A 22,872-nucleotide genomic window follows, 5' to 3' on the forward strand; every position below is an offset into this window, starting at 1 on the left:
TTACCCCGTAGTAAAGCATAATGCACAGTACAAAAACAAAAACAAAAAAAACATACAGAAGAAAAAAATACAATCGCCTCGAAACGCTTTCGAAACGCTCGGTAAGCCCTGGTAATGATAAAACAGCAAAAAAGAAACAAACGGAAGAAGAAATATCTGTGAATACCTTTGGGGCAAATGGGACTGTGCGCACTGTGTGAGCTTCAGGAGGATGAAGAGAAAAGAAGAAAAAAATACACAAGAAATACTGAGCACGGGAGTAGGGACGAAAAGTCGAAAGGGCTTTTCTTTCTGTTCTCTTGACGATTGGAATACTGGGCCACCAATACTGATGCACAGTGAACGATTTGAAAAGATAGTGATTTGACATGTTTTTCATGTTTTTGGAGAAACATTATTACTCAATAAAAAGAAAAGCAGAAGCCAAAGAATACACATATTCAACAACAAAAAACAAACGAACAAAATTGTGATAGTGTTTTTTTGTTAATGGATTAATGTAGCTTAAATGTATGGCCTGTTTTTTGTAGTGTGCAAACATTTATTTATCTAATATTTCCCGTTTTTTTATAAAAGTTCTCATTCAAAACAACACATGAAAAATAACATAAGGCCACGTTTAAAATATTTTTTTAAAAAAGCTTTATGTAATGGAGGCGCCCAGTCCTTTATAGCGCTAGTGGAATTTCCTTTTATTCTACGAATTCTAACCCATTGCCTTACAATATTCTCAAAACGTGCCACTTTACGATGGGAGCAAGTCCCAGAAAATATTCGTAGTACAACACACTCACGTACCCAGAAAATCACGAATATTCAACGAGCACAAAACCGTTAGGTGGGTTGGTTGTACGATGTGTTTTATTGAGAATTTTTTGCAGTGTGAAAACATTTATTTATCTAATATTATGCATTTTTATAAAATTTCTCATTCAAAACAACAGATGAAAAATAACATTAGGCCACGTTTAATATATTTTTTTAAAAAGCTTAATGTAATGGAGGCGCCCAGTCATTTATAGTGCTAGTGGAATTTCCTTTTATTTTTCGAATTCTAACCCATTGTTTTATAATATTCACTAAATGTGCCACTTTACGATGGCAGCAAGTCCCAGAAAATATTCGTACTACAACACACACACACTCACGTACCCAGCAACACGAATATTCAACGAGCACAAAACCGTTAGCGCCAAGACTGAACACCTCCCAATCCACTCGTAAAAGACAATAAAGGAAACGAAAGAAAAAAAGAAATCAAATAAAAATATCAACTTCAATAATAACAACGAAATGACAACAAAAAAATACACACGATAAGAATACCCTCAACTACGTGGAAGGAAACGGAATCGAACGTTAAAAAAAAAGTAAAATAAAAGCGTCACCACCACCAAAAAAAAAAATGGACAGGTGATGCTCGAATGTTTGCCTTTCTATTTCCTCGAAATTCACCACACACCCTGGTGTGTAGATTGGGAATGGGATTTAAATTTCCCTTCGGTTCCCGACCGCCCCATAGTACCGGCATCATTGCTTTCCTCCAACAGCCACCAGGCTAATGGAGCCGCCCGGTGATCCACTCGGGGTGACCTCGGTGATAAGTGGAAATTTAATTCAATTCCTTTGTTGGCTATTCGTTTCGTCCACCGTTTACCACCTGCAATTTTTTTTCTGTTAGTGTTGAACATTTAACGCTCAAGAATCCGTATAGCAGGTCCACCAGGTCGATTGGCGTCGGTCGTGAGGAATGTTTAAAGTTGGATGAAGAAGATGGTAGCAACAAAAAATTAGGTACCAGTGAATTATGAGCACACGATTTAGTGAAAGTGGACATTAAGTGAAGCCCTTGCTGTTTGGCAAGTTTACGACTTCTACCCTTACAGTAGCAGCGAGGTTTGGCAAATGTTTTTCTTTTTGTCCCTTTTACCTTTAAACAGCAGGCAAGGTCGCTTGCGCACAGCAACGTAATCAGGCAAAGGCATTCATAAAGATGTTGATTATTTTTTCGGGAGGGAAAACTTTTCAGCCCATCAACTCTCGACCTGTCAAATATTGTGCTCCATCTTTTTGGGGTGGCATGATTTTGACAAAACGTTTAGCATGATTGAGCGAAAAACGGTGGCATAAGACGCGGTACAGACGACGGTGGACAAATACGTAACGATTTGGCTTATTTGCAAGGGGATCGAAAATGTTCTGTTTCTCGTCAACTGGGGAAAGGAAAAACCAAATTTAAGGTACGATAACACCCTTTTTAAAGCTTAAACAATGAAACAAAGCACACGAAAGAGTAGAACATCACTTGTCACTCCAAAAAACGGTACACACATTCGCGTTTTGCACACCTGAAGTTGAAAGCAAAAACAAAACCAGAAAATATAGAGAAAAAAATAATCAAAACATAACACAAACACACAGAACACATGTGCGGTCGGAAAGTGTTCGGTGTGCTTCGAGTTTGTGTTACCGGGATTTGTACCCTTCCCCCTTTTCGTACATCCAGGGTACACCGGGAACACCGGATGGGTAAAAAAAGGGAAAAAACCCTCCCGGTGCCATTCTGTCCGATTCAATCGGTAACCGGCACCGCCGGGGCACCAAACTCGTACGACACGATATTGCGACTCGATAGGAAGAAAATCCGTTTAGCGCTTATCCGTATTTGGGTGTTTGCTTTTCCAGCCTTCAGCTTCGAGCATACTCCCGGCATACAAAACTTGGCATACGGTCGGCAACAAAGCAAACCGAACATATTGCTGCAGCAAAATATTGCAGCACAGAGACGTTTGTTTGCTGCTAAAAGGAAACGAACCGTTTCGCCCGGAACGAAACAATTAAACGTTCGCCCCGAAAAACGTACGCACACGATCGTACGTTTTGTACAAGTGCCGGGACAAAAATCGACCATTTCTTTACGCGTAAGTTCGGCACAGTTACCAGTGCTGCGGAAGATACGGTACCGAATGGTATCCGAGTTGGAATAAAGCCATCCTGTTTACAGTTTCGGTGTAATTCAGCCGCTTCCGGGTGGTTTTTGTCTTTTAGTAAACAATCGTTAAAACATTTTAATGACGATTTTCGGTTGATGTTTGGTTTTACAAGTGTTGGATTTACAATTCAATTTAAGCTGTGTTGCTTCTCGTTAAGCAGTTTGTGTGAACGTTTGCATTTGCACATCGTTTCAAACGCTAGCAGGAATTATGAGAATAATTATTGGTGGAATATTTAAATCTTTTCTTGTACAAAACATCTTCTCTACAATGATGAGTGAAATGATTAGAAAACCAAAACATTTCTTTAACATTCTTCTATTTAACCTGTTGCAGAAATTCTGCACACCAAACCATACTTTGTAATTAATTCATCCACAACTCCAGCATCAATCAGTGTGTCAAAGAACTTGTTATTTGAATTGAAAATAATTACAATTTAAATTATTTTCTAACTACCTACACTATATTGAACGTCTAACATTTAATTTTTGTGTGGCTTTTACAAAAATAAAATCAGCTTTGAAATCTGAGATCTACATCAAACACAAATTTGGTTAGAAATTAGTTTGACAAACATTTACGTGCCAATTGGTATCTCAAATCCAGGCGGGATTCCAGCCCAATAGGCACACTTGTAATGCATTTAATCCGATACATTAAATGTCAATTTTACTTGTCCCAAATGTAAGCATTCGATTACAAATGAACCAATTAAAGTACCAACCGATACGCTATCGCTGATACGCTCATCAAAGAGAACATTGATTAGAGCGCGTCACAATCCATCACTTACGCTAATCAACAATGCTTCCGAAGCATAAAAGCGAACGTAACGAAAAGCAGGAAGAAAAAAAACCTTAAGCCTTATGGCTTTGGATGGCTCATGCTGCCGTGCTGACTTATCATGGCTCGATTGCATCTCATTGGAGCTCCGGTTTCAATTACGACAGCATCCGTGCAGGGAAAGTAAGCGGTGCGTGGCCGCAATTGGACCCACCGCTAGAGTCGCGCATTAGCATGGAAATGGAAAAATAAATAGTAATTATTCAAAATCTCCACTCCCTCGAGTGGTAACTGTCGGGGAAAAAAACAATCGTCTATTATCATTCCGTACGAAATTGATAGCGCAAGGATGGTGTGGTGCACGCTGCGGGAAAGAGTCACCAGGAAGACAACGGAGAAACAGGAGACCAAAAAAAACAGCGCTGTGTAAATGAGAACAAAATGTATGCAAACGGAACGCACTGTGACAGACAAAATGAAACAAGATGAAGACGGGAGAGAAAAAAAAGTACACAGCAACAAATAATGGGCCCACAAGAAAAACTAGAGCAATAGAGAACCCATATCGTAGGTGGTAGTAGGCTGGCTGGCTGGCTTCCCTTTTTAAACGTGAATAAATAATAAACAATGATTCGTGTGCGAAGTGAACATTTTCGAGACAGTTTTTATTTCTGTTATTGTTTCGCTTGTATTTTAAAACAAAAAGCGATTGCAAAGCGCCTCGGCAGAAAAGCTCTAAACGCCGATGGAGAGCAAGCCGGCAACGGCAAAACCGCTACTACTCCGGACGAAAGTCCGTCGAAGCAATGGTAAAGTCACAGCAGCTGTTACCGTTGCCTGCTGAGCGTAACGCGACAACCATAGCTTTCCATTGGCTTTACCATGCTGCTGTGCGCCACCGTAGCTTTTCATTAGCGCTGCACATTTATTATCTAAGGCAAGGAAATATTCCCTCAGCAAGCGCACGTGGACGATGGAGACGCCTGGTCGGTTGTACGGCACACGTTTTTTCCCACGGTGTGCGGCAAGCAAAACGCAGTGTTACAGCGACAGAGAGCGGTCGAGGAAAAGAAAGAGAAAGGGGAGAGGGGATGGGGATGAGCTACCCACCAAAAAGGGATAGGAACAGTAGGTGGTAGACGTCTTTTTGGTTTTCCTGGGGACGCTTTTATGCAAATGAATCGTGCAAAATGCGTGAGCACATTGGTGGCAGTGTAGATCGTGAGGTTCAGGAACACGACGGGGTATAAGTTGATACGGTAAACGGGGCGTTGGTCGAAGATTTTCCCCTCTCTTTAACGCTCCACTCGGCTCACCGCTCTATTGGCACATACCACAGACGACGATGGAAAGTGGCACAAAATTGCAAACGGCTCTTACGGGAGTGGCAAGCCGTGATTTGTTCGGGGTGGATTAAGGGAAGCGCACAACCGAGATGGATGGGGCGTAGAAGCTTCACGAACAGAGAGAGAGAGAGAGAGAGAGAGAGAGAGAGAGAGAGAGAGGGAGAGAGAGAGAGCGTATCAGAAGAAGGGGGTTGAATTTTGTTGTAACGAATAAAATAAAACCCTCCTGCCACCGTCGTGTCATCGTTTGCCCTCAAAGCGAAATGGAAAAGCGAAAGATGTTGGTGTGTTGTTCTTTTTTTTGTTTTGATCTCTTCTGTATACGTGTTACTTTTGTTTTGTCCTCTTCTTGGGTGGCTGTGTACGCGTTTATGCGTGGTTGTTTGTCGTTTCTCTACACGCCTGCTTATTCTATCACGCAAGAACGCGTCCTTCACAACGTTGAAAGTTGATCCTTTTTTTCTTCTCTTTTTACTTTTTTCTCTCCATTTTATTTTATTCACTCCACACACACGCGCACAGGCATATGCACGTTCACCCATAAACACCATCTGCAAGTGGATCTTTTGATAACACACTTGCTTTTCTTACTTACCGAAGGTACCGGAATAGCAGGAAGAACGAAAAATAACTCGCGTGCACACCGACCACACATACACACACACACACAGTCACACCGGCACTTAAATCTTAAACGCTAAATTACAGTTTAATCACACGGAAGCAGCTACTGAGAGATGATCAACGGTGTTCCCTTGACTGTTGATGATACAACACTCTACAGGGATTTGTCTCATTGCATGTGTACGGTGGAGAGGGGAGGATGTACGAAGAAGAACAAGACCGGTTCCTTCCAAAGTCTGGGAACTGGGAAAAGTTTCTACCCCTGCCGCAAGAGAAGTGATTTGCTCTAGGGAACCATGACGTGTAAAGCAAATCGCCCGGCTTACAATGTTAAAAATAATAAACATTACAGAATGTCATGAAGGTCATTCAGGTGGAATTAAGGAAACGTGTAGAACCGTACCATGCTGCTGGTCCAGTAATACGTTAAGACAATGGTGGCAGACAAGCGAAAACTATTTGGTTAAGTTTCTTGTAATTAAAATCGATCAAAACAAATCTTAATACGAACACATTGTTTTGTGGATTGCATAGTTTTAGGCGTTTAAAACAAATTTTACTAAAAACGTAGCTTAATTCTAGTACGTAACGCAATAATAACATTAAACTAGTCTTGTTAAATACTTGTTACGAGGATGTATTACGAGGGCCAACAAACCATCCCTACTGGCCATACCGAAATTATTCCCCAAACGATGGTTTGTACCAGGAAGGCCAGGGAAAACTAATTGCGTAATTCATTCGCTTCAGGTGCTTCTACAGTGCTCGAGCCCCCACAAACACAGTTCAGAGCGCATCCCAATGGCAACGATGCAACTCATCATAGTAGACAGTTTTGATAAATGTCAAGGTGACGTACGCGCGTATGCATACCGTCACCGTTGGTAAAACGGCAAACCAACAGACGTCAAAGAGATGTGTGAAAAGGAAGCCGGAAGAGATGAAGATGATGTGCAAACATGTGGTTTTACATGGTACGGATTGAATGTAAGCGAACAAGCTTCATTGAGAACATATGTAAAGCGCAAAAGGGAAGATACCAAAACAGGACGGGTATCGCCCGGTATCGTTCTAATTGAAAACCGGCCACCACTTGAATGAAAATTCATCTTCCGGCGTCATGTTCGCTTTGTGTAATGTCTTGCCTCCAACGCTTACCCGTCCGATGACATGCTGATGTGTCACTAATCAGGCTCGTTCTACTCTTAGCCCTCTCAAAAACCACCACCAACAGTATCCGTGTTATTGGGTTTTGTGTGTGTGTGTGTGTGTGTGGGCCCTCGTTTACTGGATGGTCGCAATGTTTCATCGCGTCGGTAGCGGAATGATGGCGATAGCCCTATCGCCATCGTGGCCACGCAGAAACGTTCACGCTGCTTCTGGTACGTTGGTTTTTGGTCCATCGTCGATCATGGACCAACCGAGTGAAGAAGGCACGTCGTCGTGGAAAAATAAAACATAACCTCAACTGCGACTCCACTTTTCCGGTTTCCCACTCACCGTCCCACATTTGGGAGAGGAGTGTTAGGGTGTGGGAGTTTTCCCCTTTTTTTCCTTTCTTGCGTACTACACTTTTTCCCTTTATCGCGTGGTATGAGTGAGGGAGAGAGAAAGAGTGAGCTGCACCCCGCCATTTCACCGTTTGGTAGTGAGTGGATGAGAAGAAAAATGATGATTAGATGCTGACGGGAAGATAGATGACATGACCGGATCGTTGTTGTAGCGTAGATTGCACAAACGAGGAAACGGGTACGGACGGAAGTGGACGGAACGGACGCAAAAAAATGTGCCGGAGGGAAATTCTGGGCCACCGTTTGTCCGTGCGCACCAACCACGAAGCAACTCTTGGCGGTCTCGCAAATTGCAAACCCAACAACGTTTCCTTCCTCCGGGCCACACACACCGGACCATGGCATGGTACAAATACTTCCTTGGACCGTGCACCGTGGCAAATTGAGTGGAGAGGAGTTCTTCAGTTCCGTTTGGTTTACCCAGTGCGGGGCAAGGTGAAGGGGAAACAAGCGGCAGGAAGGCAAAGGCGTTGCAAGGAAACAACAATATCAACAAAAAAACACACAGAACGAAACGAAACAAAAACGCAAGAAGACAACTACAACAACAAAAAAACGCATACACAAAGGGAAAAGCAAAGAGCGAAGTGCAAACATTCTTGCACACACCGCACACTCGTTCTCTCTATCTCTCTCTCCCTCGCGCACACTGTTGCTGTCACGCTTTTTCCTGCGAAAGCGCACATTTGCTTTGCAGCATCCCGCTTGAGCACGGTTAAGCGGATCAGTAGGCGATGACGTTGACAGCAACAGCGAGTAGTGAACGTTCCGGCCCGGGTGCTGAAGCTATCACAATAGCGCTTCATATACATATATAGCGGCTTTGACGTTTGTTCACGATCGAGTGGAGAAAGGGGCATGCTGAGTGTGTGCGTGTGTGTGCAAGTGTGTAGAGATGAGGAAAAAAGAGAGTTAAAATAGCAAACAAACTAACAAAAACACACACACACACACGCACACGCTCTAATGGCCGCGAGGAAAGCCAGAGGACACTTACAGCAGCAGCAGCAAAAAAAGGCGAGTGAACGAATGTTGTAACCTTGCAGTGCAGTAGATTCACAATACGGTGCGTATACTACGTCAAAAACTCACGTCCACCGGGACGGTGTACACAAATCTCACATTCACACTTACTTATCGGCCATTTTCTTCTCACGCCACGCACGTTTACTTATTCCTTTACCCCTATAGCTCAGCACCATAAGCTGCAATAGTGTATGTGTTTGCGTTTTTTTTTTGCTTTGGTTTTTGTTTTCAGTTTCCCAGCAGCAAGTTTTATGACACCGTCTGGGAGCGTTTTTCAGCCAAAGCTTAAGCTTAAAATGGTCAGTGGACGGAAGGCGCCAGGACAAGGCTACAACGCAATGACAAGTCGATATGGCTTCGGAAATTGTACAATAATTCCATCAATAATGCCTCGGTATAATGATCATCTTGATAGAATGGGTGGGCGATAAAAAATGCGAAGAGGAGTATGGCCGGACAGGGAAAAGATAAATTTGAAAGAGAGCGGGCCAAACACGATGGACAGCATCTCAATTTCTTTTCGCTTATCGTGTTCGCTTACGACACTCATCCTCTTGAAAATTGGCCCCCCGGAACACGATGGATGACACATCGACCGTCACCGACAGATATCGATGACCAGATAGATAGATCGGATCCACCGACAAACTCACCCAGGGTAAGTCAACCTTCCGACTGGAAGTCTATCGAACCTAAACTAATGTCCTTTTCCCTTTTTTTTTGTTACTGTTGTCCAAATGTTCCGTACGCAGCACTTTACCTCAAGCTTCGCTTCATCCATGTCCATCCTTTACCTGTGTGCGTTCGAATAGACACAAGCGCCTTGATACAGGAGAGGGAGAATGAAAAGTTTCGGACACCGGTAAAAAAAAAAAAAGAAAAAAAAAATATATATTAAGGATAACGATATTCGACCGGGAGGCCCAAAAACCAACCGATACAGAATACGAAATATCGCATTACCGCGTAACGGACATACCGATGACCGTGTGATGCCTGTTTTTGGTGGGAAACGGACCCCAATAAAACGCAAGGATGCGCACCTAGCCCTGACCATCGGTGCTACCATTCCCAAAAAAACGATGGCCATCTCATTAATGATGGGTATAGTGTTGTGAGGTACCATTTTCTTTTATCCGCAAATGACTCACAAGTTTGTTGGGTTATGTTTGTACTTTTGCTGCTGGTCGAAACATCACCTGACCGTCCGGGGTTTCTAGGTGCTGTTGCTCCCTTTTTATGATTCGGTTTCGGTACACTTGATTCGGTGGTTGTTGTCGTTCTTTTGGTTATATTTTTCCCATAGTCTTGTATACGTTCCAGCTCGTTGGCTTTTGGCTTTTCGTTATCCGCAAAAACTCCTACCCAAGACTAGACTCTCGGTATGCTGCACCTCCCCGGGTTTCTTCGTATCCGGTTTGTTTGGATGTGTGGAGACGTGATTGGCTACCCGATTCGCCACGAAGCGTACGAAGAAATGAGGTCCGGTAAATGCCCCAAAAAGCTCTCCCCTTTTGCGGGGAAGCTGCGGGGAACTTTGTATACCCTATGTCCCAAAAAACCCCTTCCCCCGAAGAACGGCAGGTGAAAATGAGCAAAAGGTAAACAATTAATGGGCGCTTCCGAGAAAAGGGTGCGTTTTGCGAGTGATGTACGATCCCATGGGTGATGTAGATATGGACGCTTTTTGGGCAGAACTACTGGAATAGGCTTTAAAAACTCGGAACCACTTGAACGAGGAACCTAGAGCCATTCAATGTATCAGCACGCCTCATAAGAATTGGGTCCGGTTGTAATGTGATGCGCTTTTTGAAGAAGCTTGAAAACATCGGCCATCGGCCGGAAGTTGCACAAGGGTTGAAACGATTTAATCCATTCTCCCCACTCATATACAGCTCACACAGCATATTTCCAATCGAATTTAGCAAACAAACCGTATACATTATGTTCCGCTGCTTGTGCCTCAACGGATGAAGGGCAAGGCATCTTTGAGCACCCAACAAACCCTCGCCCCCAAAGAAACAACAAGCATGTAGCCAGCGAAAAAAAAAACACGCTAAACCAGATTAACGAAAGTGACTTCAGCCTGTGGTGGGTGCGAAAGCAAGCAAAAAGAAGAAAAAAAAACGGCCAAGATCCCTATGCGACTAAGCCCGTGGGACAAGCAATTTCGCCATTTTCGATGTAAGCTACAGCTGCTGCAGCTTAGCAGATCTCGAACCCACGGATTTGGACGGCAAATTACCGAGACTGACCCAAATCGCCGATAGCAAAACCAGAGATGACGTCTCGGCCAAAGCGTTTTGTTTACACAGGAATAGGCCCAGGGTTTTCTTTTTTTGTGTGCTACGTTTGTCCCAAGCTCACAAGCTTATCCTATCTACTTTCTACCAATTCCATGCAAGGCCACGATTCCATCGCGAATGTGTTAATTTTGGTGAAGGGGTTTTTGGCGTCGTTTTTTTGCTGTTTTCTTTGCTGGACGCCTACTAAAACCTACCCCTCGGGTTTCCATCACGCGTTTTTGTTTTGACTATCGTGCTGTGGCGGCTATCTCGGTTTGAAGATTAACACTTCATTTCCGGCACTGTATGCACGGACGGGAAAGTGATCCTAATGAAAATAATTCGCAATTTCATCTTTGTTGTGTTGTCCCTGCGACACTCAAGTTCGCCCCACTCCCAGCACCGAGCGTGTGCTTAACAAACAGTGAAACATCGTCCTAGGTCCTGGATTGCACCCTGACAAAAACCCCCGGCCCTTTTTCATTTGCGTTCCTACTCGCTCATGCTCACGCCATCGGCAAGATGGTAACCCGATACTGGCTCGCTCATTCCCACTCGCTGACGACCGTCACTCATCGAGTTGGTTTGTTGCGAGGAAGGACAGCTTGGGAGTTATGGCTCCACGGGACGGGACGGGACGGGAGGACGGGACGGTACGTGTACGCACACTCATATGCCTGATGCGGCCTGGAGGATGCTGTGGCTGGCTGTACGCCCGGATAGGTGGTCTCCCCGTTTTTGGGTGAGGGCAACCAAGTCCTTAAGGATTGCTTCTTGTGCCGGGCCGAACTGTGGAAGAACGGTATTTTACAAGGGAGCACATAGAAGCGGGACACGAACGAACAATGGTACGAAACCGGGGTACGGTGCAGATCGATACGTTATTTACAACACATAACGGGGTTCCATTCCGTCGAGCATCCTTGGCAGCTCGATTGTGCCTGGCATTCCTACACGGACTAGAATAGAAAATCCTTACCCCTCAGTGCGTGTACTTGTGGAGTGAACCAGCCGCCTAGGCACATGCCACACAAAAGCTGTGAGTGAGTGCTAGGTTTTTTTTTGCTCCACCACCCCAAACCCGCTTCTACTCGTGGACAATAAATCCGTATTTCATTGGCAAGAAGAAAAGTTTTATTTTTTATTTTTTGCTTTTGCTTTTTGCTACTGATGCGTTGCCACACTTCAACAACTCAACGTAATGGAACGACCCCACAGTGGCACTGTGGTGTGATGAAGACGTTGTAATGGTTTTGGGCAATTAAACTTCCGTTGAAGGTTAAAATGAGCCAAACGTCGTCGCCTTGCCTTGAAATGACCCACGTGACAGATATCGGCAACTCGTAACGATATCCATTGATAGCATTCGTCAGGCAGCTTTTGCCATCAAAGCGTCAAAAGGTGAAGCAGATTGGAACCGTAGAGTTTGGATTGTAAAATACGTTTCATCGAGGTGTTCTAGTTACCGTAGACAATGGACACGCATTTGTTCGGTGGCGTACCGGAAATGAACCTTTCTAGCTTCTGGCCCCAGATGATCCTTGCTGTCGTGATTTCGATTCCTTCGAAATTGTGTTCGATATCCTTTTTTTCTCTATTCCACCAGCCACTTGTTCCGTTTCGCACACAAAACACTTGCCACCCAAAAAAGCTCACTTTATACAAACATTGAATATATTTTTAGCCTACTTTTCGGGGGTTTCGGTTTCACACACAGACACAATAAAACTCGGCAAAACTTTTCCACGCGTAACGGATGGATTCCTTTCACGGTACGGCACGCTACACGCTATGGACGTTCTGGTACGGATCTTCAAGCTTCTCAAGTCAAGAAGATTTTTGCAACAAATCACACGACACGCACTCACTCGTTCACCCGCTCGTTCGCAGTCACAGACACACACACACACACAGACGCGCGGAACACACAGGGAATAGTAAAAAACCCGAAGGAGACAGCGCGATAGTGACGATAGGCTGAGAAATTGGAAAGCTGTCAACAAATGACGGGACGACCAAAACGGACGAACGGTTCACTTCGACAGGAACCGCTTACGCCAGCCAGCTAGGCAGGCAACGACGACGACGACGACGTGACCCGTGTCCTTGCGAGTTCAAAGCAGCAGCGGAGCCAACCAAGCCGAAACTGGTGCCGGATGCTGCGCTCGCCCGAGTCCGGAGCGCTTGACATTCGATCGTCCGATAGCGTCGTGAGTGCTCTCGTACGGTCGCGCGTGTGCTTGCGTTTGTGCGTGGCAATGATGCTGTACCGCGGGAAGCTGTACTGAGTGCGCGCTAAAAACTTTTAAGGGGAGCATAATCTCTGCTTCCGAAAGCGACAGGTCCTGGGGGGGGGGGGGGGGGGGGGGTACTGGGTTTTGCTCCAGGGTGTGGATGAGGAATATGTAAAAGGCGGAGGGATTTGATAGAAGTGCTGATTGAGAGTGCAAATATGATGGTAATGAACACACGATAAGCTCTCGAGTGCTCTCTCGGAATCGTCATGTCAAAGGTGGAAAGCTTTCAATGGTGAGCTTTTACTCACCAAACTCCCATACTCAGCTCACTCTACTCGGTATAACCACTCGCTCTCAGATCGCATGCGTTGCTAACGAGACTACTATGATGGAAGGGATGGAAAAAACAGCAGTGGAAATGGCAAATAAACGGGGGAAAAGAACCTGTTTGTACGTGAGCATCATCTATGGTCGGCTTGATGGATTGGGATATTTTCGGTATGGTTACTGCGAGTTACTTGCCTGCAGGTGACAGATGTCACGAAAACGTGTTTCGATGGTTTGAAAAACGAAAAAAAAAGAAGTTGTTACGCCACAGTTTTGAGCGGGAAAGCTTACGGTTTTTGGGGATGGTATGGAAAACGTTCTTTTTGCGTAGATACGAACTGCTTCCTCCCATTATCGGTAGCAAGTGTATCGGACAAGTGAAATATATTGCTGACCCTTTGATGCTCTTGGGCTTAAGGGTTTGTATCCTCAATAAATTAAACGAAACTCATCCCTTTTTTTTAATTTACTTTTTAATATACTATAAAGCTGTTCCTCCTTATGATGACACTAAAATCATTGTTTCTTCGTGATTTATTACTTTCTGCATAATGAATTCATTTTACACAATAAATGATCTTCTTATAGCTTTTTCAAAAAATAGATTAAAAATAGTTAATAACAAGGTACATTTGGGCAATTTGTGTGTGTCAGATTAGGCAATGAAATCTTTATTTTAATCCTTAAATCGTTGCTTCAAAAAAAATTCCACTCTTTCAGGTGTCTCCACTTAAGAAACAGTATCAACGAAAAATTGGCAAACGCAGTGAATTATACTTATAAACATGGAACTGTGGCTAACAAATTGCCTAACCGCGCTTTACTCTCATGAGAACGTCATGAGAACGATGCCGAAGTTCTTAGCTCCTTAAAGTCTTCCATGCATTAGATTATTGGAAGGTTGGGTAATTTGTTTGGTTATTTTTCCGAATTTCCTTAATTATTGGAACAAGTTTAAAATCAGTAAAATACATATTCTCTTCATACTGTGCACTAAAGAGTTCACGAAAAAACTTGTCCCAAGCTAATGGTCCAAAGCAAGCATATACCACTCAGAAATGAATTCCGTTCCAACTGGAGCCTTAACGTCAAACGTCAACCGTGCTGCTGAAGGTTATATTTTTCCATTTTCCACTTTTGGGACACAAACGAAGCTTTCACCACCATCATCAGGAGCATGCGCATGAATGCACACGAGAAACGCACCGAGGGCCAAGAATCCCGCGACAGTTTTCGGCAGCAACTAGCAACTACAGGCATTTGGACAACGTGCGATTGGTTTGGTGCAACTTTCATTCATCATGTGAACAGTCGATTGATTTTCCACTTCTGCCAATATTTGGAGGCTGATCGAGAAGAGTGTTAGAAGTGGAGTGAAAAAAAAACGGAAGCAGCTTACGGGTGGTTCATCACATTGCCACATCGTTTTGGGAAATCTGACCCATCTACAGCTTGAGGCAGGAACTGTGAACGAGTGCAGAACGGCCAAACGATTCAGTGAAGATAAAATAATTAGTTGTTTGGTGCTTCTGTGCGCTCCATTAAAACCGAATGAAGTGGCATTAACTGTGTGTCTGTGTGTGCTTAAGAGTGAAAATCTAATCTAAAAATCACGACTACGGTCAACGAAACAACGTCACAGAACGTTCCGGCAAACCGAAGGTATGTACCAGCGAGGGGTAGGGGTAGGGCCTCCCTCGCCAAACAAAGTCTTCCTTTCAAAGTTTCGCAAGCCGCTGGTGGCTGGTCACTGGTTTGCCAACGAAAGCTAGATCAATTACGACAGAACCAATTACGTTCGGCTGACGTTACGGCAGAAATGTGTTCGGTTGAAAGGTGGCAGAACCATATTACGAAATGACACGAAAACCAACCATTCGCGTAATGAGTGCGGCGTTTGAGCGTTACGGGAAACAAGTACGCATGCAGCCGCCTCCATCGACGTGGCGCGCATGAACTCCCAGTGCCAAAAAGGGGGGTATTATTTTTATCATAATCATCACCATCATGTTGACCCCTCTCTCTCTCTCTCTCTCTCGCTCTCTGTCTCGTTGACTCCTTTAACTCCATTTTCCGACACCGCATCCGCAATTTTCCGGCCAAAGGGGTGGGCCCTGGAATGTTCTATTCTACACGAAAACACCGTCCCATTTGACAGAGTGTTGTGCGAAAATGAAAAATAAAAAAAGCTCTCACTAATCCTTGTTTCGTTTCGTTTGGCTCAAGGTCGCTGTCATTCTCATGTGCCTTTTTTGTGTTTGATAGCGCACAACACCACCCCGCACGGTGAATGGTGATTTGGCGGGGCGGACGGAACGAAAATCGTTCCATTCAAGCGCAATAATCGTGCTGCTCGATTCAAGCACATCGACACGTGACGCTAGGGATGCGGGAGTGTATATTTGTTTTATCGTCCATCGAACGACCGAATTCGAGTAGGGAACGGAATGGACGGAAGCATTAAGCCCGGAGATACAGCAACAGCAGCAAAAAGCATAAAGAAAGGCACTCGATTTACGTCACACGCCGCGAGGTCGATTGCGGTCGATTACTTCACGGGAAACAATGCCGGTCATGACCGGTTACAATTATGGCACACACACACTCCATACCATTTGCATTCAAACATTCTTGTCGCACAATTCGAACGGGAATTACGGGTGTAAATGCTTGCCGGGCAGAATGTGACCAGGATGGAGATTAATTTTTTTGCTTTTGGAATGTTTTGTTTAATGTGCTCGTTATTAGTACAGTAGCCGATAAAGACGATTTTATGTGAGCCTCTCCTGTGCGTTAGTGATTTAAAAGTTGACGCCTAAATAGCGGCAACCCACATGACACAGTATGGATGTACATTGTGGTTATCAATCAGATATATTTTGTACAATTTATACCACATAAATTCACTACAAAAGTTTCAATGAGTTTTACAAATCATTTAATTTAATATCGTCAAAAGTCTATTGCTTGTTATGCGCTTTTATGATATGAAATAACGCCTAAATAGTGGCAATTTGCACAACAACGTATGCTTTTGGTTGATTCAATCTTTTTTTAAACTCAAAAAAGCTCAATATAATCGAAGAGCATAATTTTTTTACTACGATTTGTCTCCATTTAGGCTTCAGTGAGTTAACATTCGAAAAATATAATTAAATTCAAATCAATCAATTAAATCATTTGAATAAATCTAATGTTGAAACTATGGTTGGTAGAACCATATTTTTTCTTCCTCAAGGTCAGCCTTCTATCCTTTTTTTTTGTGCATCTACATTTAGAGAGAACACACCACTGCTTTGGTGGGTGTCTCTTTTGCAACCACCAAAAAAAAACACATTAAAACCAATTTCGCTCACTGTCCCCAAATAGTATTCCGTTTTTCTTTTTTGCTTGCATTTGTATCACTCACTCTCTTCCAATGGTTACAGTTTCCCACAATCTCTATGCTGAGGAACATTCACCATCGCACCATACAAAATCATTGGTCGTCTCCTTATCAGAATATTGCTGTTGCGGCACGGAAAAAGAGAACCAAATGCCAAATAGTATGATGGGACAAGATGGGAATTGAATGGGAACGAAAATACACAGGATCCATGTTTTCTACTCCCGTTTTTTTCCACTGGTTATGATTCACGAAAACTTCATCTCTCAGCGAAGGTCGAGGACATACGAGGACACTTTTTTTTTTGCAACACTAACACCAACGCACCGGCAACGAATCATTCTCATACACGCGGAGGAGGACAAATTGGTACGTTTTGTGGATTGAAGCATAACGTTTGTGTTTGTCCAACGAAAAAAAAAATCCTCCCTAGATCAGATGAATCGGACACTAACGGAGTGGTGCTTTTCCACCTTGGTTGTGGTTCTGTATTCCTGAAAGCAAACCAACAGCATTAAGAACGAATAGTGGACGCCCCCCCGTGGGCTAGCGTTTTGCTAGCTGCCGGAACGAAATTCATTTCTATTTCCAAATCCTGTTGAATAATTCATTGACCTTAAGATGGAACCAGGTAATGGGATTATTTTTCGTGTCCGTCGTCTCCTTGCTCGTGCTCAATCTTATCTTGTTTTTTTTTTTTTTTTTTTTTTTGTTATGCGTTCTTCTCCTTGGCACCTGTCCAATCACGACGCAACGGTGACTAATTTTCTGCTACCTTTAATCGCTTTAATTTTGGGTTTCGCGGACCCTTCAACCGTTGCTTGCAATTTATTACACTTTCCTTTTGTTACGCCTGTGGAAACCCACAACCGTAAGAAGTGGAGCAAAATAAAACTTATTCCTTGCAATCAATTTAAGACGGGTGACGGCATCCGGGGACTAAAAGAAGAAGAAAAAAAACGCGTCTTCCCCGCGTTGAACTGAGGGTAATAAAATTTCGAAACTACACAATCATTTGCATAGCGCCATAATTTGCAACCTATGGACCTATGGTGCTAATGTGTGTTACCATGAACTGTAACGTACCGCCGGTTCGTGTCGTCTTTTCCTTCATAATGCACACACAGAGACACAGGTGTTACGGTGAAGTCGATCTAATTAAAAGCTGGGTCGCAACTTTAGCGGAAAAGATTTACAGCAACAAGATGCCAAGACGCACATAAATAAACGTGCCTGCTTTCTTTAGCTGTTCCCGTTGTCCTCGCCCTGTCTGCATGCACCTTTTTGCTTCCCATTCACACCCTTGCGGATGTCCTTGCGCCGCGGGCCTACGGTGGAAAATGTTTGCAAGTATTAAAAAGCGAAAACAACGCTCAAATAAAACACGACAAAAAAAAATACGCACAAGTGAAACGAAAACGCATAATAAATGGTTTAAGCAACAACAGCAAAAAATATCTATATATATAAAATGCTCGCACAACATATTAATTCCGTGCAGCCCTTTGTTCGCGGGAAGCTTTTGTTATTCGAGATTTAGTGCGCGTGTCGTGTTCCAAACCGGCCAACTCTTGGGAATTTTCCATTATTGTGTATCAGGCGTTGGCCAACCTCCACCTTGGCCCTCCATGGCCAAATCCGATCCAGTACGCGTGTCGTATGTCGTCATGGTCCGCATCCCAGTTGTTTGGTAACTGGGCCCGATGATTAGCAGGCGTGGGCTTTTTTGTTGGCGAAAAGTTTAATTTATGTACCGTTTGGTCGGTACAGTGGTTTTCTTTGAAATTGGAATTAAATTTTCCCTCCTGCGATAAGTGCCACTTTTAAGCGGTTTTCCGCTGAAAGCGTGATTCGCATGTATGTGTGTCTTTATTTTTAAAAAGCCACCTGAATGTGAGTACCCAATCACGCGGAAGCACAATTAATGACGCCAGATAGGCCCGAATCAAAAAGTTGGGGTTTCTTGTGATAATGAAGGGTTTTTAATCGTTTTCGATGTATCTGTGAAAATATTTTTATTTTCGTGCAAAATAGACCGACATGTTAGTGGCCGTAAGATCACTCAGCAGCTTAAGATCGACCAGAAAACAATTTTAAAAAATCAATCAATTGTACTGTGTATTTATTTGGTTTGGGACTGGAAGAGAAACGATTATTATTAAAAGCTTCCGTTCTCCAAATTTAGGCTCTACAACAACTGGACCGTTTCAAGCTCAAAAATGGTCAGATTTAGACAACAGAAGAGATGTTGTGTTCTACAAAATGCAAATGATATTTTTAAAAATATTTAAAGAAATTTCCTAATTAATTGCTTGACGAACACTTGCCTACTTGCAACTCACCAATCCAACTCAACTTCCAATACGCTAAATACAACCCTCTAATGCGATAGTAACGATAGCCGAATGAACAGAAGTTATGTGACACAAAATGAAACGTTGATTATGTTTGAAACCACCGCTCCCTTCCGCTTCCTGATTCCTCTTCTGACCCAATTCTATGCCGTCGGCCAACGATCGCGAAAGAAAGGCCTATTTCTGCAACCCGCCGCCAACAAACATCATGCGCGAAGTAGCAATTTCCGTCGCGCTATTTTTATGTATTTTTTATTTCCCTTCGCTTTTCATTTTCTTCCATCTTATTTTTTATTATGGATGGAAATGAAATTGAAGAAAGTAGTTCCCTAAACCGTCCACACGCCGGGCAAAAATGGGCAGCATTTTTACGAACGGAATAGTAGTTGGTGCCCTACAGCCAGCGGTTCATGGTTTTTTGATTAGCGAACACAACACAATCATTCCTTCGTGTGAAGAGTGGATTACTTAAGTCTTTCAACAACGTGTCTGTTCTTTTTTCTTCGTTTCTTCCTGCTTCTTTCAACTACACAAAAGCAGGTTAATAAGATAGCGCGAGAGCCCGCCTGCAAGATGTGCACGAGAATCCGTAAGGGCATCATCAACCCGAATTATCCGGGTTTCCAGTCGCTGGCGTACACGCTGAACGAGGACAACTTTGACTACAGCTCGGAAAATCCTTCCGACGATGATGAAGACTCGTACGTGTCGGAATCAGACGACAATGAAATGAAGCAGCGCGACAAGGAGCCGGAACAACCGGGCGATGAAAATGGTAACTCGTACGGTGACAATAGTCAGGTGGTGGTGGAGGGAAATGTGCATCCAAATTCCACCATCGACATACCGGTAGTTCGCTCTAACCTGTATCACCCATCAATGATGACGACGTCGCTGGAATCGGAGGAATTCTTCCCGTCGGATTCTTCATATCGTCGTACACGAATGCATCACATCACAGATGGTCGCAATTCTCCAACGCTTACAACCGCCATGTTTGACACAGAGGAACAGCTTGAAACGACGTTAATCTATGCCTGCACTCCACCGGACATTGTTCTCCAGCACAGCTACGATCACCGTTCGATCGGTTTCGGATCGTCTAACGAATTGGCGAATGTAACGCTGGAACTGTCAACCAGTCAAAAGCCAGATCTAATACCGGAGCAACAGTCAGTAGAGCAACGATCGTTGAAGAAGCATTCTGAACTGGAAACATTGGAGAAGCTAAACGATCATTCGGAACAGGATCGTTCAAGAGCCTCGCTTACGAACGTTATTGGAAATGTTACGAACGAAAAGGAGGACGATGAAGGTGAGCATGATATGGAACAAGACGATCAGGACGATCGGGACGCTGAAGGGAACCGATCACCACCATCACCAGCAATCGAGCTCCTTCAAGCCGTTAGTCAGATCTCGATCACGGCTCATGATATCTGTAGCAACTTGCAGCCGGAAGCATCATTACACTCGGATAACTTATTGAACGATCGCTATGGATCACCTACAGCAGGAGAAGTATTGTCGGAAGATTCGGAGCAAGAGTCGGATGAGGGTGAGTTCGAATACAAACCGTATGAAGATGCAGAGGAAACAAGGAATTCCTGTGTAACTTCACCCCGCGACGTACCAGCTTCCGATGACAGTGGTGACAGTGCTGGATCAAGTCCGGGAGAGGTGCAGTACCATCTGGTAGACGATTGTTCAAACCAAACGGTACAAATTACCCGCTCACGTCAAACGAACGATCAATCACCTACGAATCCTTTTCATCTACTGCAACACTACTCAACATCCGGCACTATGGACTACCACAACAATTCAACCCAGTTGACGAATGTGCTGGAGCACGAAATTAATCGTAACGACTACTACAGCTCACTGGCGGGGCAATCCGCTCCAACAGATCCCTCCGGCGAATGTGGACGTCAAAATGGAACCCATTATGGTCGAATAGCAAACCGGAATGAAACAGTATCGTTCAATGATTATTCTGATGCACGTCCCAGCACATTACAACTCACTCGAAGAGAGGCCAACTTTTCATCCTACTCTGCTCATACTGCAGGTGATATTCAAACTTCTTCATACAAGGAAAAGAAGGTTAGTTTAGGAGATAAGTCTCAAGAAATTGCATAAATCGTAAACTTCTTTTTGAAATTAATCTTTGTAGAATCCTGACAACAATCAAAGGCATAACACAGATAGGGTAGTTCCTGCAAATCAGTTCCAAAAAGGTAAGATACAATTTATAATGGTGCAAAGCCTTCTACTGAAACCCTCTGGAACCATTTATAACCGACCGTACTTTGTTCATCAGTTCCGAAAGTGAATCCATTCTGTGAAGCCCTTCTCCAGGAGAACGACACGTGCGATTTCTTCACAAAGCAAGCCAAACTACAAATTGAGGCACGGATGGCACTCTGCCAGGCAAAGGATATGGCACACATGCAAATGGAGGTAAGATGGAGGATGAGATTTGGTTTTGTTTTGTATCACTATTTCACGTGTAATTTGTTTTCTGCTTCAGTTCGAAAAGCGAAGCCTGCCACTGTCTCCCGTGACGAGGGTGATTCACACCGCCGTTGAAAAGGCTGGGCTCAGTTTGGCACCCGATAAGCGACGCCTTTCGCGGTACTACCTAACCCGGCTTAACGTGCATCAGCTGCAGACAATACTTACTGAGCTGCAGGGACATGCGGAGGTGCTCAATGAGGAGCTGGTCGAGCTGTTGATGGAACGGGACGATTTGCACATCAGCCAGGACGCCACGCTGATCGATATAGAGGATCTTTCGAGATATCTGTAAGTATCGGTTACAGGCGATAGCCACTTTCCACCTTCATTTACAACATTCTCTCCATTGAACAGTTGTGCCAAGGAACAGACGATCATTCATGCTGAACGTCAGCGTAAGAGCCACTACTGGAGCGGCAATCGTGTGGCGCACCATCAGCCACCACATCCGAAGCAACCCTCCTTACCACAACCACCGATACGATCGACGTGCGGTACCGCGATCCCAGCATATCGTTACCATTAAAAGTGCGATCACGCTGTTGATCGTGAATTGGTTTAGGTTAGGCAAACTCCTCAAAAACACACACACAGAGAAACACATCGTTAAATAATATAGATACAAATGCGTTAAACAAGGTAAAATAACACAAAAATCATGCATAAACAATACATACAAAACAAAGTGGACCCAAAAAAACTACATATATAGAAACAGTACAGTGTGAAACTAGAACAATCCTCGGTCAGCCACAGCCCCAGCAAAGGTGGTAAGCTAATGCACAAAAAACTATATATGCAACATTCCCGCCCCACGACGCACAGCAGCTCCCAGGACAAAACACATATACACTCTCATCCCCAAAAAAAACCTGCATTGAACTGCATAGTGCAATAGTGCAACGTGAGCAGTACGAGCAACTCACCTTGTGATAGAATATGCCTGCGCTAGAAACATGCTGTACTAGAAACGGTGGCCAGTGTACTGCACCTCGGCAATACAAACTAAAACACAATCATGCGCCACGAATGGCATCACTATACTAACCGTTCCATCATCATGCCCCATCAAACTCAAACTCTAACTAACAATCAACGCTCTGGTGATAAAGGATAATACTGCAAATTGTTGTCTCTATTTTTCGATATCTAAAAAACTCCTAAGCTCTTTGCTGTACTTAAACGTATTGCAAAAACGAAAAAGAAACTGCAAACTATTCAACATACTCTAACAACACTTCCACCTTTACCCTGGTACATGCATGCTCTCCAACGTTGCTACTATTTCCTTCGTTAAAGCGAATATTTGTTGCAAAAACCAAACAAAAAGGTGAAAATGAAAGTTTAACAAAATAAATGGTAACATTTTCACAATGAACTCATATTCTGAATCTGTTTCTTTGCTCGAGTTGGAAAGA

General features: G+C 43.7%; 2 protein-coding genes across 4 annotated transcripts in view; one reads left to right on the top strand and one right to left on the bottom strand.

The window, feature by feature from the left end:
- The window catches only part of LOC125763831 (uncharacterized), a 39,766-nt gene extending 26,998 nt beyond the window's left edge, over positions 1-12,768 (bottom strand). The window contains exon 1 of one of the 2 annotated variants that reach the window (XM_049427394.1): positions 12,134-12,768. The gene's annotated coding sequence lies outside the window, so the exon portion shown is untranslated. Of the gene's footprint in view, positions 1-12,097 lie in introns of both variants that reach the window. The other variant, XM_049427392.1, reaches the window with a different exon arrangement.
- A 1,352-nt stretch (positions 12,769-14,120) lies between these two features.
- On the top strand, positions 14,121-22,832 carry LOC125764810 (uncharacterized). 2 transcript variants are annotated; one of them, XM_049429400.1, is made up of 6 exons: positions 14,121-14,857; positions 19,472-21,040; positions 21,111-21,174; positions 21,258-21,397; positions 21,468-21,742; positions 21,809-22,832. In XM_049429400.1, exons 2-6 carry the CDS (start codon positions 19,508-19,510, stop codon positions 21,978-21,980), a joined length of 2,184 nt encoding a protein of 727 aa, XP_049285357.1. In that variant the 5' UTR covers positions 14,121-14,857; positions 19,472-19,507; the 3' UTR covers positions 21,981-22,832. The 2 variants fall into 2 exon arrangements, with proteins under 2 accessions (XP_049285357.1, XP_049285356.1); XM_049429399.1 differs by having other exon boundaries at positions 19,475-21,040.
- The last annotated feature ends 40 nt before the right edge of the window (positions 22,833-22,872 follow it).

The sequence above is a fragment of the Anopheles funestus genome, chromosome 2RL, assembly GCF_943734845.2.
Source record: "Anopheles funestus chromosome 2RL, idAnoFuneDA-416_04, whole genome shotgun sequence".
NCBI classification, from domain to species: Eukaryota; Metazoa; Arthropoda; class Insecta; order Diptera; family Culicidae; genus Anopheles; species Anopheles funestus.

Excerpts from the sequence above, each read along its gene's own strand:
- LOC125764810 (XM_049429400.1), top strand. The coding sequence starts at position 19,508 with ATGTGCACGAGAATCCGTAAGGGCATCATCAACCCGAATTATCCGGGT. Across the intron at positions 21,398-21,467 it reads TGGCACACATGCAAATGGAG|TTCGAAAAGCGAAGCCTGCC; the intron begins GTAAGATGGAGG and ends TTTCTGCTTCAG. Across the intron at positions 21,743-21,808 it reads GAGGATCTTTCGAGATATCT|TTGTGCCAAGGAACAGACGA; the intron begins GTAAGTATCGGT and ends TCCATTGAACAG.